This window comes from Mesocricetus auratus, unplaced genomic scaffold (genome assembly GCF_017639785.1).
Source record: "Mesocricetus auratus isolate SY011 unplaced genomic scaffold, BCM_Maur_2.0 Super-Scaffold_100010, whole genome shotgun sequence".
NCBI classification, from domain to species: domain Eukaryota; kingdom Metazoa; phylum Chordata; class Mammalia; order Rodentia; family Cricetidae; genus Mesocricetus; species Mesocricetus auratus.
The window spans coordinates 82,284,407-82,300,875 of NW_024429194.1; the positions used below are offsets into that span (position 1 = coordinate 82,284,407).

Consider the following 16,469-nt stretch of genomic DNA (forward strand, 5'->3'; position numbering starts at 1 on the left):
AAAGAGGGCATTGGATCCCCAGGAACAGATGGTGTGAGCCACCATGTGGGTGCTGACAATTGGCCCAGGGTCCTCTGGAAGAACAGCCATTGATGAGCCATCTCTTCTATTCTGGTTGTCTACCCCTCCCCCTTTGCCTAATTTTAAAAATCATATCTCTGTCATTTATTTACAATATGCCCCATAGCAAATGACTTAACTATTTGGTGTATTTTTTTCCTTGTCTAGAAAAATGGAAATAGGGCTGGAGAGATGGCTCAGAGGTTAAGAGCCCTGGATGCTCTTCCAAAGGTTCTGAGTTCAATTTCCGGCAACCACATGGTGGCTCACAACCATCAGTAATGAGATCTGGTACCCTCTTGTGGCATACAGGCATATATGGAGGCAGAATGTTGCATACATAATAAATAAGTAAATCTTTAAAAAAAGAAAAATGAAGATAATAATTGTACTTCATAGGATGATTGTGCTGATTAAACTAGTAACTAAATCCTTTAGAATATTGCCTGACATGGGGTAATGACTCCATATATTTTAGTTATTCCTTTAACTACTTGGAAAATTGTGAACTACTTCATTAAAAGTTTTTTTCTCCTTTTTGGTTTTGCAGATAGGGTCACTGTATCACCTATGTAAGTATCCAGGCATTATGCTGGCTTGCCCCTGTCACCTGGCAGGATGCATTCAGGCAGTACCCTGGTCAGCCCAGGGTTCCATGGCTAAGTAGTCTGCACGAAGGTGCAGAGGACCCTGCCTTCACCCGCCCACTTTCTCTCTTTCCTACTGTTCCCCTGGGGCAGACAGGACTTTTCTTGTCTCCATCTTCTTTTCTGTCCTCTCTGTCTTTTTGCCTCTTTTCTCTTTCCTTCCCCCACTTTCCCTTCTCACTAAGCTCTGTCTGCCTGGTATATTTGTTCCCCACGTCAGTCACCCTCGCCCGACCGACATGGAAATCACCAAGGTTCACCACATTCTTTATTCGTAACAACCCTGACTGGCCTGGAACATGTGTATACCAGACTGGCCTTGAATTTGCAGCACAGTCCTCCTGCCTTTCTCTGCCTCCCAATTTCTGGGAGTACAGGGGTGTGTTTCCACATTCAGTCTTTTTTTTTTCCGAGACAGGGTTTCTCTGTATTGTTTTAGAGGCTGTCCTGGAACTTGCTTGGTAGTCCAGGCTGGTCTCGAACTCACAGAGATCCGCCTGCCTCTGCCTCCCGAGTGCTGGGATTAAAGGCGTGCGCCACCAACGCCTGGCCACATTCAGTCTTTCCCCTCAATTTTCATAAAGTATCCTTTCTGGTTCTCTTATTTTCAACTTTAGTTTTGGGTATGTGTTGCCTTCTAGTTAGCTTTTTGTTCTCTGGACATATTTTAGAATGACTTGAAGTTCAGGTGTTTACTAGTGTTATGTCAATGATTAGGCAAGGAAGAGAAGTTCTTGCACTTGAGATACCATCTAAATGTAAGGTTCTGATAGCCAGGTAGTGTCTCTGGGTAGGAAGAGTAGCAACTAGGCATGTGGCTTGTGGCTGGTACAGTATAGAGTGAGATGGCCCTTAGCATTCTTGACTGAATTAGAGGACTGATAAGGACTTCATCCCAACAGGTTTTTATGAATGAATGGGCTGTAGAGCTCAGGGTAGGGGACATTTCCTCATTTGACAATGATGTGGAAATTAACTGCTGCCAAGTAGTCTTTGGTATATATTGTTTGATTTGTGGCTAATCTGTTTTCTATTTTCTTACTGCTTATCTCTTTAAATTTTTTAAAATTTATTTTTTTGGCTCAAAAGTTGACCTCAGAGAGGGCTAAGATGAGGGTGGGGATACTATGATGATAATTTACATTATCTTTACTGAGAGGTATCAATTATTCTATTTTACAAAAAAAAGAAAAAGAAAATAAATAAAAAAGAGGAAAAGCTGGGAGTTGGTGGCACACACCTTTAATTCCAGAATTTGGGTGGCAGAGGCAGGTGGATCTCTGGGAGTCGAGACCAGCCCGGTCTACAGAGCGAGTTCCATGACAGCCTCCAAAACAATACAGAGAAACCCTGTCTTGAAAAACCAAAGGGGTGGGGGGAAAGGAAAGTACTATGGGTGGATTTTACAAGAGATAAAACTAGGAAGTGTTTAAACTTAGGTTTCTTGATTCTAAATATAGTACTTTCTCCAATATAATATCCAGGAGAATCAATAGCACACAAGGTTAATAGGGAAGTAGTTGTACCTTGCTAAAATAAAAGCATGCTTTCTCATTCTGTTTACTAAAATATAGTTCTGTTTCTAGATTTTTGTTTGTTTTTTGAGACAAAGTTTCTGTGTGTAGCCCTAACTGTCCCGGAACTTGATCTGTAGACCAGGCTGGCCTCCAACTCACAGAGATCCATCTGTCTCTACCTCTACCACAACCAGCTTCTAGGTTTATTGTTTGTTTTGTCGTTTCAAGATAGGGTTTCTCTGTGTTGTTGTTGTCCGGTTGTTGTAGACCAGACTGGCCTTGAACTCAGAGAGATGCAAATGGCTCTGCCTCCCCAGTACTGGGATTAAAGGTGTGCCACCACCACCTGACTAGATTTGTTTTTTTTTTTTTTTAAAGCCTCTTCATTTCTTCTGACTGCAGGTAAGAGTAGTGCTCATCCCTCCTCATCCCAGGATAGACATGACTGTGCCCTGTCTAGTAGTGCCATCGTATCAGAAGGATTGTTAGTGGAGGAGGGGATGCTAAGTTTTATGCTCACTGTTTCTCCGATCTCTGGGGGAAGACAGCTAATGGTTACCAGGAGTTTTCCTTTATCTCATTGTCTATTATGTTTACACTCCTCCTGTCACCTTCCCTTAGTAATAATAACAGATTTTAAAATGGGTGTATTGGAGGGGGCTGGGACAGAAAAACTTGTTGATTTTGGGGGTCAATGTCAATCTCTGGTCATGTCTTAGTGGCAGACACTTTTACAAGATGAGCCATCTTTCTGATTCCTTTTGTGTTTCTTTGTGACCCTCTAACTCTAACGTATTTACTTTTAAAAATATTTCTTTTAAATTGTAATATTTTTTAAATGGCCCTGTGAATATAGTGCTTGTGGAGGCTATAGATCACCTGGAGCTGCAGTTATAGGCAGTTGTGTGGTCACCTCCTCCCCTCCGGGACCTGAACTTGGTCCTCTGGAAGAACAGAAGGAACTCTTAACTGCTTAGCCATCTCTCTACCCTCCAACATGTCAAGTTGGCATTCTTGGACACTGCAAAGAAAAGATTTCTTCTTAATAGGTGTGGATTTTTGTGGGTTTGAGGTTTGTTTTATATAGAGGGAAATTCAATGTTGTAGAAATACCGTTAGCTTATTGATGCTCAAATAAGAGCTGTAAGGCTGGGGTTGGGGGTTGCTCAGTCAGTAAAACACTTGTCTTGTAAGCATGAGGACCATAGTTTGATACCCAGAATTCATGAAGTTTCTCATGCTGGGGAGATGGAGACAGAGATCTTTGGAGTTCACTGGCCATCTATTGTAGCCTAATTAGTGTGCTCCAGTGCAAAGGAGGTAGATGTTTCTGAGGATGACATCCAAGGTTGTTGTCTGGCATCCACATGAAATCACGTAAATGCACATATATGTGTGTTCGCCCATAGCCAGGAACCACATACACAGTTTAAAAAATAGAAAGACTGAGAGCTAACACATTGTTTTTTGGAGTTGTGGTGACTTTGTGGCAACAGTAGAACTTTGCAATCAGCTACTCACCTCTACTTTTTCTGGCTTTTATCTTCCTTTTACAGAGCTTAAATCATCCATATAGGTTCCTCTCATGCCTGCATCCTCAGCTAGATTGACTACTTTTCCCATTGGTTTGTGCAAGAAGAACAAGGGCACATTAACATTTGTTTGTCCTATTTTACATTTGTTTTCTGAGGCTGTTAGCTGACACTGTTGTTTTACGTGTTTGGGTTTCACTTGCCATAAATTCAGATGTGTTTAGTTGGTATTAAAAACTTTTCCAATTTAAATATTTAGTGCCCTCATATTTAGCTTAAAACAACTCAGTCCATTTTGTTGTACTACATACAGAAGCTTGCTTTTAAGGTTCAGCCACTGGAAAGTAGTTTTCGAAAGTCCGTTTAGGGAAAAAAATTAAAAGCCCTTTTTTGATTTGCATTATTTAAATTTTAATGTAAGTAAAGCAGTTTTTAACCAATCAGAAGTGGTGACCTATTATGTTCAGTCCCATCTAGATAAGGTTAAGAAAAAAATCAACCTGCTCCTTTTACTTCAGTGAGGTTCAAAGCAGAGAATGGAGACAGGCAGTATAGAAACCCTTTTTTACTGTTAGTTTTTCTCACAGATTGAAGTAAAACTGTTGTTTGTTAGCTGTAGATTGAATCCAGGGTTTTGTGCACGCTGACCACTAAGTTATACCCCCAGTCTAAAATGTTGTTCTTTACATGTGAGCTTTGTTTTTGACAGAGAGATAGGTTACGCTGTCAGCTTAAGTCACCTGGTGTTTGAATGCATGCCCTGTGCTCAACCTTGGGAGCAGTACCAGGGTTCCACACTGTGGGTAAAGTTGAAGGGGAAATAACTTTGGCTGTGCTGCTTGTACGTTGTGCTTTGGGTGGGTGTTGATGCTGGAGAGTAGGATTTACATGGGATTTTGACAGCAAGTGGTATGTCAGCAAAGCCATTATTACTCCAACAGACCTACTAGTCTGAACAAAATCGAGACTACAGAGGGTGTATTGGGTACTCTGGGGAAGACACAGTGTTACTAGCACAGTAGAGGTTAGAGGCACATTGTGTGTCAGACATGACCACCAGCCCAAGCTTGTTTTCACTGTCCGGCTGTGGATTGTGAAGGTTATTCAGTTATGTCATCTGTAGAATGGCATAAATAATGTCACAAAATCATTAAGATTAAGTGAGACTAAACCATTAATCCCAGCACTCAGGCAACTGAGTAGTAGGATTTCCATGATTCATTCGAAGGCATTTGGGGCTACAGTGTGAGACCATGTCTCAAATAAACAACAAAACAAGAACAACTCTATCTTAAAATCCCCCAAAGATGGAAACTATCAGATACCATGTATCTTTGTAAAAAACACTTCTAATTACCCAGCGGTGGCGACACACACCCTTAGTCCCAGCACTTGGGAGGCATATTAGGTGGATCTCAGTGAGTTTGAGGCCAGCCTGGTTACAAAGTGAGTTCCAGGACAGCCAGGACTGTTACAGAGAGAAATCCTGTCTTGAACCCCCCCAAAACCTTTTAATTAAAATAGAATTATATCACTTTCTCCCTCCTAAAAATCCCCCAACCCCCCAAGACAAGGTTTCTCTGTCTAGCCTTGGCTGTGCTGGAACTCTCTCTGTAGACCAGGCTGGCTTTGAACTCACAGAGATCCACTTGCCTCTGCCTCCCGAGTGCTGGGATTAAAGACATCCGCTACCACCACCTGACTCTAAAAAACTTTAAAAAAAAGGGGGGCATTGGGCAGGCCATGGTGACACATGCTTTTTTTCCCCCATTTTTAAAAATTTAAATTAGAAACAAGCTAGTTTTATAGGCCAACCCCAGTTCCCTCTCTCTCCCCACCTTGCCTGCCCACCACTGACCTTTCTGCTTCTCAGGGAGTGTGAGGCCTTCCATTGGGGATTTTCAACATCTGTCATATCATTTGGAGCAGGGCCTAGACCCTCCCCCAGGTGTCTAGGCTGAGACAGTAACCCTCTATGTGGAGTGGGCTTCCAAAGTCCGTTTGTATACTAGGGATAAATACTGATCCACTACCAGAGGCCCCATAGATTTTAATCAGACTTCCAAACTGACATCTTCCCAAACTGACATCTTCGTTCAGGGGTTCTGGAACAGTCCTATGCTGATTTCCTAGCTATCAGTCTGGGGTGCATGAGCAACCCCTTGCTCAGGTCAGCTGTTTCTGTGGGTTTCTCCAGCATGGTCTTGACGCTTTTGCTCATCACTCCTCCCTCTCTGCAACTGTATTCCAGAGTTCAGCTCATGTTTAGCTGTGGGTGTTTGTTTCTGCTTCCATCAGCTACTGGATGAAGGCTCTAGGACGGCATATAAGGTAGTCTTCAATCTCATTATTGGAGAAGGACATTTAAGGTAACCTCTGACTATTGCTTAGATTCTTAGTTGGTGTCAACTTTGTAGATCTCTGGATATTTCCCTAGTGCCAGATTTCTCTTTAAACCTATAATGGCTCCTTCTATTATGGTATCTCTTTTCTTGCTTTCCTCTATTCTTCCCCAACGCATGCTTTTAATCCCAGCACTTTGGAGGCAGAGGCAGATTGTGAATTTGAGGCCAGCCTGGTCTACATAGTGAGATCCAGGGCAGCCAAGGCTATGTAGTTTTCTCTTATTTGTCTTTGCATTGTTGGGTTTTTCTGGTATTGGTGTTGATGGGCAGTGTTATATCCCTTAGGATATTTAGAGGAGACACAATCTCACAGCAGATTTCCTGGTCTTTTGGCTCTAACAGTTCTTCTACCCCAGCCCCCATCCATGGTGTTCCCTAAACCTTAGGTGCAGAAGTTATGCTATAGATGAATTCATTGTGGATCAACTGTGGTTTTCTGTAATGGTCTCTCTGTTGCAAAATATTTCTTTTTTGGGGAGTAAAAGCTACTCTTAACCTTTGAGGTGTATAAGCATAAATATTTAGAATATAGTTAGGAATTTTGCAAGCTTAATCAAGTGTTAGTAATAGGTTCTTCTTTAAAAATCTAAAACCTCACTTATCCTATGTAGTTAGCTAGTTTTCAAGTGTTAGGCATGGTTTTCCTCCTATTGAATGGGCCTTCACTCCAATTAGACAGCTGTTGCCACTGAGATAAGTAAGGTGTGCCACTATTGTACCCTTAAAGTTATTGTGCTATGCCGACCATTGTTGTGGTTCATAGGATTTGCAGTAGGAGAGAGCTGTTGGTTGCTTTCCTTACTTAGAAGCTGTCTTAGTTTGGATTACTATTGCTGTGAAGAGGCACTTTGACCATGACAACTCTGAATAAGGAAAACGTTTAATTGGGCCTGGATTACAGGTTCAGAGGTTTAGTCCATTATCGTCATGGCAGGAAGTATAGCAGCATGCAAGTAGACATGGTGATGGTGAGATAGTTGAGAATTCTACATCCCAATCAGCAGGCAGGAGGAAGAGAGAGGCTGGACCTGGCTTGAGCATTTGACATCTCAATGCCCAGCCCTAGTTTTGACACACTTCCAACAAGTCCACACCTATTCCAATAAGGCCATACCTCCTAAAAGTGCTACTCCCTGTGAGCCTGTGTGGGGTGGGGAGTGGGGGCGTTATTATTCAAACCACCACAGAAGCACACATAGCACCTTTCTGTACTGTGAAAACTAGTACAGGAAAATACTGTTCAGGTCAGATTCAGATCTTCTGGGTCCTGTGTCTGAAGTGCATGGTGCCTTTGACAAATAAGGATTTACCTTCAACTTCTGAAAGGCTGCAAAGGGAAACAACAGTAGCCTATGTTGTTTTGGGAGTCTCTTAAATTCCCCTGAATGACACATTGAAAGGTAATTTCTGATGCCTGGCCTTGGAGTTTTTGTTACTGCTTTTTTACTTTCTTCCTTTCCTCCCTGTGTCCCTCTGTATTGACTTCCTTTTCCTTTCCTTATTAAAGCATCCCCCGGTTCCCCCATTTTCCCCCTTCAAATCACTTAAAGATTTGTTTTTTATTGTTTCTAGTTTTATTATATGTGTGTTTACCGTGCTTTGGGAGGCCACAGCATCAGACCCACTTGCAGGCAGTTGTGGCTTGTGTATTAGGAATTGAACTTGGGTCCTGTAAGAACAATGTATGCTCTTAACCACTGAACTGTTTTTCCAGTTTTGTATACATCATCTTTCTGTGAGCCATTAATTCTTTTTTAATTCTTTTATTCCCTCCCTCCCTCTCTCCCTCCCTCTCTCCCTCCCATTGAGTTTAAGACCCTCTAAATTGATTTTATAACTTGCTTCAAGTGGTCTCATTCATTCTTTGGACTTTGAATTTTCTGTGCTGCTGACTTTACCTTTACCCCGTCCCCACATTAGATCCAGTCATGCCAGCTGTCTATCTGGTATCTCTCCACTTGGATATCCAGTAGGAATCTCAAAGGTGGTAGGCATGTCAGGCAAGACATCATTCCTATTGGCTCTAGTCTCATCCCTCTCTGTAGTGGTACCCATTTTTGCAGTTTACTGTAGGAGATGGTACTGGAGTATTGCTACACAGGCCCACTGCCAGGACTCAGATCTGATAACTAGTGTTGGGGCCTTGGTCAGTCATTTAATCTCTCTGCTTTATTGTCTTCATTTTAATAAAGTGAGACGGTCAGCTGTGCCCACCTGGTATGATGGTACAGACTTGAGTTTTTACAGTTTTCACCTGTAAAGGATGTAAAGCCCTGGTGTTCAGGTAGTATTGCTATGTTGTTCACATTTACTTCTGATAAACTAGCAATTTCTGTTGTCCTTGAATTCAAAATATGTTGTTTATTTGACCACACCATTGCATCAACACCACATTCATCTGTGCAGCCAACATCCCTTGTCTAGATTACTAAAATAGTTTCTTTACTGAGTCTGCTTCTGCTCTGCTCCTCCCCTGCTTGTTTTCCACAAAACAGTTAAGATATTTGAAAACTGAAACCAGAATGTATCCCCATCTAGTTCAGAACTCCCAGGAGATTTCAAATAGATTCCAGTTGTGACCCTTCTTTCTTCAAGACCTTTCATCAGTCTTTGTTAAACAGTACCAAACGTGATTGCTTGATGAGCTGGTTAACATACAGAATATGATTCTTTAGGCCTCTCGTGCCTGAGACCCTTCCATGACATTCCAGAGAACAGCAGTGCTTCCCATCCATGTACTGCATAGTTGTCTTCCACATAATGGTGGAGTGTATCATTTGTTTTATCAGTGTCAGACCAGAGGGGCATTTCTGTTCTGTGCTTGAAGAACCTGAGACCTAAAGTACATAATACATTTAACATTTTAGTAACAGTGAGATGCAAAACTGAGTTCAGACTGTATTTGTCTGATTCAGAGTCCATGATGCCTGGAACTGCAGAGTTGGCAGGAGTGATTAACTCACTGAAAGACAACTCTTAAAAGAGTGTTTGAGCAGGAGACTCTGGTTCATCAGACAGTGTCCGTGGAAGGGAACTTACATTCAAGATATGGGAGCAGCATAGGCATGGCCTACAGGTATGAAGCCTGAGTATGAAAGACAGAGCATGAGAGATGAATGTGGAAATTTTCTTGGTGGCAGAAGGTAAAAGGTCTTGAGTTACATAAATTTTGCAATTTTCTTTTCTTTTTCTTTTTTTGGTTTTACGAGACAGGGTTTCTCTGTATGATTTTGGAGGCTGTTGGTTCAGCCTAGCCTCACAGAGATCCACCTGCCTCTGCCTCCCGAGTGCTGGGATTAAAGGTGTGTACCACCACCGCCCGGCTAAATTTTGCTATTTTCTTACACTGATTAGGTAATAAATCATTTCTAAAACAAATATGTCAAACACAACAACAACAAAAAACCAGGCCTTTTCCCTCAAAGGTAGCATGTTATCACCACACTTATGAACCTAACAAATGTTGCTATTATGTCCTGAATACCTTTTTCTTCCTTCCAAATACCAGGCCCCCTTTCATTTGCATTGCCACTGAGATTTATCCTTGTTCATCCCTGGCTGGAGAGCTGGTTTTATGGATAGATCCCATTGTTAATTCAACCTGTTGTAGTGTAAATGTGTATACGTGTACGTACATACACACACACACACACACACACACACACACACACACACACACACACACAGTTGGTTCTATAAAATGACAGTTGCTTCCTGACACTGGTTGGCTCCATCTTAATCAGGTGGAAAGCATATCCTGTCTTTGTGACAGAGTGAAGTCTTACCTACCTTGTACTTTGCCTGTTCCTTGGCAGATTAATCATTTTTTTCCTAAGAAATGTAGGCTCTGTTTGATAAGACACAATAGTGAGAAACCCAAAAATGGCTTGCGCTTTCATGAATTTCATGAATCTGAGCCAGGAAGATCATAAGTTATAGGCTGCCTGGGCTAGTCCTTTTCTCAAAAAACAAACTGAAGACTGGGCTGTGGTGGCATATACTTTTAATCCCAGCACGTGGGAGGCAGAGGCAAGTGGCTCTCTTGGAGTTTGAGGCCCAGCTTGGTGTACAGAGTGAGCTTCAGGATGTCCAGGGCTACATAGAGAAACCCTGTCCTGAAAAACCAAAACCAAACAAACAAAACAAACTAAACAAAACTGAGAATGTCAGTTTGGTCCCAAAGACTAAATGTTTTTGTGTTTTCTTTTAATTTTTTAAAAGATAATGTTTAGCTTTTAAATTTACCTGGTTTTTTATGGATCTTATAAGGTGAGATCTAACAGTTATTTTTCCCCCCAAAGTGGCATGCTAGTCTTTACCCTCTTAAAATTTGATATGTGGTTAGGGCAAATGTTTCTCACCTTTTTATAAAAAGTTTTCAAATTTTTCTTTACTATTCTTACATATTGTCTTATTGTTTCTTTTGCTGTGAAGAAACACCATGACCACAGCAACTCTTATGAAAGAAGACATTTAATTGTGGTTTACTTACCGATCAGAGGTTTAGTCCATTATCGTCAAGGTGGGAAGCAAGGCAGCATGCAGGCAGACATGGTGCTGGGGAAGGAGTTTCTTGTTGCTACATGTTGATATTCAGGTAACAGGAAGTAGACTATGTCTCACTGGCTGTTGTTTGAGCATGCATGAGACCTCAAAGCCCTCCTCCAATGTAACACACTTCTTCAACAAGGCAATACCTACTTCAGTAAAGCCATACCTCCTAATAATGCCACTCCATTTGGGGGGCATTTTTGTTCAAACCGCCACATACATTGTTTAGGGTTTTCTTTAGATGAATTTTGGGATTAATTTATCACACTATAATGGAAGTGTGCTACATAGATAGTGAAAAGTTCCATGACTAGGGAGGTAGTAGGTGCAAGGATGAGACAAATTCTTGAGAGATAGTTTATCTTGAACAAAAGGTTTCTTGTCTGAGAAAGGAATTACAAGCATGGAAAGATGAAAATAACTCATTTTGGGCTGGAATTGGACTGATAAATATGGGCTTTGACAGATAACTACATGTGTAAAAATAGTTAAAAGAATGGTAACTATGCATATCACTTTCTAGCTAGAAGTACTGACATCTTAGTTTCAGTCCTAGGAGCTAAATCATCTTCCTTGAAGAGGAATAGTCTTTAGAGAGAAATGGGTACTTCTAGGAGTTGGAGCAGGGAAAATACCAGATAAATTTGAAGCTTCTTTTGCCAGGAAATGGACAAGTTTTTCAAAGATTAGAAAATGGATGAAGAAGTAATGCTTTGCCTGTTGACAAATGTAGAAGGAATGATAGCTAGAGTATCACTACCAGGCAGGCATCATAGAGATGGGGATCATCTTGATGTTTACTGTGAGTTGACATTTGACAAAAAACAAGTTTTTATTTATTGTACAGTGTTCTGTCTGCATGTATCCTTACAGGCCAGAAGAGGGCACCAGATCTCATTATGAATGGTTATGAGCCATCATGTGGTTGCTGGGAATTGAATTCAGGACCTCTGGAAGAGCAACCAGTGCTCTTAACCTCTGAGCCATCTCTCCAGCCCCCCAAAGTGATTGTTTTGAAGAGGAAAATGATATGACTTTGGAGGAACCTGCTAGACATTGGCTTGACCAGATGGTTAATATCAGCAGTGTAGGAATGGGTTGCTGTGTTCTGTGTTGCTACCCATCTCTCCATGAGGAAATGTAGACCAGTCTGAGACTGAGGGGTGACCCCATGGAATGAAAGGACCCAGCTGGGACATAGGTCAGCCAAAGAATGAGGGACTAACACAGATCAATAGACATCAGTAGAGTCATGGCACTTGGATGAAATGTTGAACCAGATAGGAAAAATGTGGCCATTGCCATGACTGAGGTAGGGCTGTGAGCTGGATTGTAATTCAGTAGTAGTGTTCGCTTCCTGATGAGGAGGCTGTGTGCTCTGCAGAAGAGTAAGTGCTTTTTTTGTCTTTTAGATTTCTCAAAGTGATCCGAAAGAGACTTGTGACTTGAATATATGTAGAAAACTTAGCAGATGAGGTAAAGCACTGAGTTGGGCAATCTTGCTAAAAGGTATATGTAAGCACTTAGAATTTCTTGTGTTTGAAATTATCTCAGATTGAAACTAATAATCTGTTATTTTATTAAACTAATCTGTTAAGAGTTTTGACTTCTGACACTGGCCCTTTTCATCTAGTTATTCTGTGTGTTCTTTCAGTTCATTTCAGTTTTGTTTTTAACTTTTTGGTGCTTCTCAAAAAAGTTTGTAGTTTTCATCATACAGCTTTTGCCTACTTCTGTTTTGAATTAGTACTCTTAATTCAAAATTACATTGAAAGGCTTACAGAGTGAGACACACTGCCTGTAAGTGACAGCACTGATTGCTGTTTGTTATCCTTTTGTCTGTACTGTACTATACTGTACTGTATTATTAACATTTAAATAGAAATTTTCACTGCCATCCCAAAGTCTTGGGCTTCAATAGGTGACAAAGACTTGAGAAGGAGACCTAGTTAACCCAAGGTGCCACTGGTCTTACTTTCCTGTCCCCTTTCTGATAGTTGTTGAGCCATCGTGCTCTCCCATGCAGCTATTTGAAATGACTTTGGGCTGCCCCTGTGTGAAAGATAAGACAGCAGTGGGGGTGGGCATGGAGCTAGGATGTGAGCTGCAGGTGCACCTCCAGGAACTTCATTCTTGTAGGTAATTGATGGAATGCCTTGTCTGGGCTCTTGGGGATTATGTCTAAAAACAGGCTTGCCCATTGTGTATGTAATGTGTAGTAGGGAAATTGAACTGTTTTTAAGACTTATTCATCTTTTGCTGTGTGTGTGTGTGTGTGTGTGTGTGTGTGTGTGTGTGTGTGTGTGTGTGTGTGTTTGAGATAGGGTCTCTCTACGTAGCCCCAGCTGTCCTGGAACTCCTTATGTAGATCAGGCTGGCCTTGAACTCACAGAGGTACATCTGCCTCTGCCTCCTGAGTGCTGGGGTTAAAGGTGTGCATCATCATGCCTACCTTTCAGATCCATTTCTTAGAAAAACAAAAAACAAAAACAAATTAAAAAACAAACAAACCTGAGCCAATGATATGCATACCTACTTGGGCACTGTGGTATGTGTAAGGTATGTAGTATGTTGGCTTTGAGTTCCTGGGGGCGGTTCATGTCTAGTCATCCCCTATGCCTCCGGGCTTGTGGGGTGTCTTGTATCTCTTTCTTGGGCATGGAAATATTTTGCTGTCAGTTGAGATGATGTAAAGTTCATTAGTGTAAATTTTGTTATTTGTATGTGAGGGCATGTGAATCCTGCCACTGTAGATGATCAAAAGCTTTTATTTATTTGCATCATTTTCTTTGTCCTCTGTCTTTAAGAATGTCCAATTTCCAAATGTAATTGTAGCACAGGTATGCAAATTGTAGGCATTTTGTGTGTGTGGCTAGAATCTTCACAATTACTGATTTATATACTATTTAAGTAGTTAAAATTTGCTTACTCATTTTCAAGTGATAAAAGATTTATAGTTTGTCGGCAGTTTTTTCTTACCAGATCCCACTGAAGCAATCTTTTTAAAAATTACCCATTTATATCTTTAGAAATTTGTAAGTATGTATGCTTCTTTTGTTGTGTTTGTACTTCCCTTGTTCATCAGATGGGATATGATCTCTTAGTTTGTTATTGAGACAGGTTCTCACTGTGTAGTGCAGGTTCATCTGGAACTCCTGTAGACCAGGCTGGCCTCTAACTCACAGACATATCCATACCTGCTTTTACCTCCCTGGGTGCTCAGATTAAAGGTGTGTGCCACCATGCCTGACTCTCTTAAATTGTTATGGAAAAAAACTTGGGGTGGGTTTTTTGATATAGGGTCTCCTGTGTAGTTCAGTCTCCTATGTTGACCTCAGTTTGTGATGATCCTCCTTCTTCAGCCTTCCAGATGCTGTAATTAGAGGGGCATACTACCATTCTTGGCTTTATTTTAAAAATTAAAAGCTATAGATTATTCATTTCTTTTGGGGACTGCATATATCTCATCATGGCTGCAGATAAATATTTTTCACAGCTTTTATGGCTGATACTGTGTACATTTTTGACCCCAAAAGAGCCAACTTCTTATATATACATACAGCATTCCAGTAGGTTTCTTTTTCCTGACAGAACCAAAAAGCTTGTGAGTTTGACTGACTTGGCTCCTTAAGATGTTTTCAGAGGTACTGGAGAGATGACTCAGTGGGTAAGAGCACTGGTTACTCTTCTAAAGGACCCAGGTTCAATTCCAGGTACTCACATGGCAGATCACGACTGTCTGTAACTTCAAGTACATGCAGGCAAAACACCAATGTACATAAAATAAAAATAAATAAATTTAGAAAAAATGATGTTTTTAGAGTGCTATTTTGAGATTCCCTTGCCAGAGAGCTACCAGTGACACCAGCACTGACTGTACTGAGGTTCTTGTCAGTCCCCAAGGACAAGCTAGATTCTGTGTAAACTGGATGCAGAATAGGAAAAAAAGACAATCAAATCACTAGACAGATACACATTCCTAATTTGCTTAGTTTACATGCACATAAAGTAGATGAAACAGATACTACATCTAGGTTTAAGACATATAACTCAATTTGGCAAACTTGAAGATTTCTTTCTTAGTGTTTCTCCTCTATAAATACAGCACCATTGTCTTACTGCTGGTTTGGGGAAGGTTTTTGCCAGAAGTGTAGACTGGATTCTGGAATTGGTGTTTCATATTCTGTCTTTCTGTTTATGAGACACATGATTTATTTGTGTAACTTCTAAGCCTTGGTTTATAAAAGAGAATACTAACACATTGTAGATATGGTAAGGAGAGAGTGTTTAAAGTGCCTAGTGGTGTATGTAGCATATGTTAGGCATGCAGTAAATTAGCAATACCCATTGTTAATTTAGAGCTGACCCAAGTTGTTGGTCAGAATTCTCAAAAAAGAAAAACAAATGTGGATCTGGGATGTTTCTTGCTTAACATATGGTATAGTAAAAGGATCATGGGTTTTAAAATCAAAAGAATTTGAGCTAAAGCATACCAATTCCCAGCATGTCCTAGAAAAGTGACTTAGAACGTGTTGTAGTTCATCAGTGTCGTGTGCCTGTGTGTCCCCCCCCCAATGTATACACAGATGAAAACCAGACAGCTGGATATGGTAATTATTAGTAGCACATTCCTTAATACTAAGATTCTTTAGTACTTAGATACAGGTTAAAGGTAAACACAATTTACTGTTCGGTTTCATTAAGTGAAGCAAATCAAAAATTCTTTGCTGTAAGAATATCTTGTAGAGAAGATCAAATTTCAGCAACTCCTGGGATCCTGGGACCCATATGACCTGATAGGGTAGGAGGGCATTTCTGGACCTCAGTTAGAGAGCTGAGGAGGGTGATGGCTTAAGGACACTTCTGAACAAGATTATTGGACAAAAAGAGCAGAAACCATCTGGAAGATACCATAGGCCAACCAGGACTGTGGGGAATATGATATTGTCAAAATAGTAAGTGGAGGAAAGCTTATTCTTTTGTTCCTGTGACTGGTGCTGGAACATAGAACTTTGTGGGAATTTTTTTTTCCAGATCAGGAAGATGGAAGTGGCCACGTCAGAACCAGAGGATAGGACAAATAAAAAAGAACAGGTTTGTGATTAAACAATACCTTGTAAGTAGGAAAAAAAATGACTTAGGCAAGATGCTGAGGTGGTCAGGGAAAGTACAGCATTCATTAATTTTACTGTTGAAAATAAACTGAGCCATGTGTGGTGACACAAACTGACCTCTTAGTACTCGACTAAGGCAGGAGGATTGCTGTGAGTTTCAGGACAGTCTGGACAATCAGTGAGATCTGTTTCGAAAAGAAAGGAAGGAAAGAAAAAACTGTGACTTTGTAAGAATAAATACAAGTCAATTTTGTAGGAATCATTCTCACTACAAATGGCACTACCTAGCATCATTAAATGAGAACCTTGGCCATAATGGTTAATAGAATCCTGCAGACCCTATCACATTCTGGTTCATAGCCTACCGCCCAGTTGCTGCTCTTGAAGCTTGCATGTTTCTTGCAGTGTTGACATGTACTTTGTCTAACATCTCTAAGTGTTTTGTTTTTTAGTCCCTGTTGCATACCATATTGTATGAAATAGAAGTCTCTTACTCCCCAAATGATAAAATAGTGTACTCTGAAATTCTGGGAATGAGAGAACTTTATCATTCAGAGCCCTGGTAGAAAACAGATGGCATATTTAAACTGGTAACTTGAGGAGCATTTAATTGTACTGTTTAGAGTTCATTCAGGAAAAGAGA

General features: G+C 40.8%; 1 protein-coding gene across 4 annotated transcripts in view; it reads left to right on the forward strand.

Annotated features, from left to right (window-relative positions):
* Tcf20 (transcription factor 20) overlaps positions 1–16,469 on the forward strand; it is a 162,470-nt gene that overhangs the window by 103,588 nt on the left and 42,413 nt on the right. Inside the window, exon 1 of one of the 4 annotated variants that reach the window (XM_040754095.1) lies at positions 15,409–15,806. The exons of 2 other annotated variants lie outside the window; for them this stretch is intronic. In XM_040754095.1, the coding sequence (XP_040610029.1) occupies positions 15,756–15,806 (51 nt within the window). In that variant the 5' untranslated portion in view covers positions 15,409–15,755. Of the gene's footprint in view, positions 1–15,408; positions 15,807–16,469 lie in introns of those variants that run through there. One more of the 4 variants, XM_021225405.2, reaches the window with a different exon arrangement.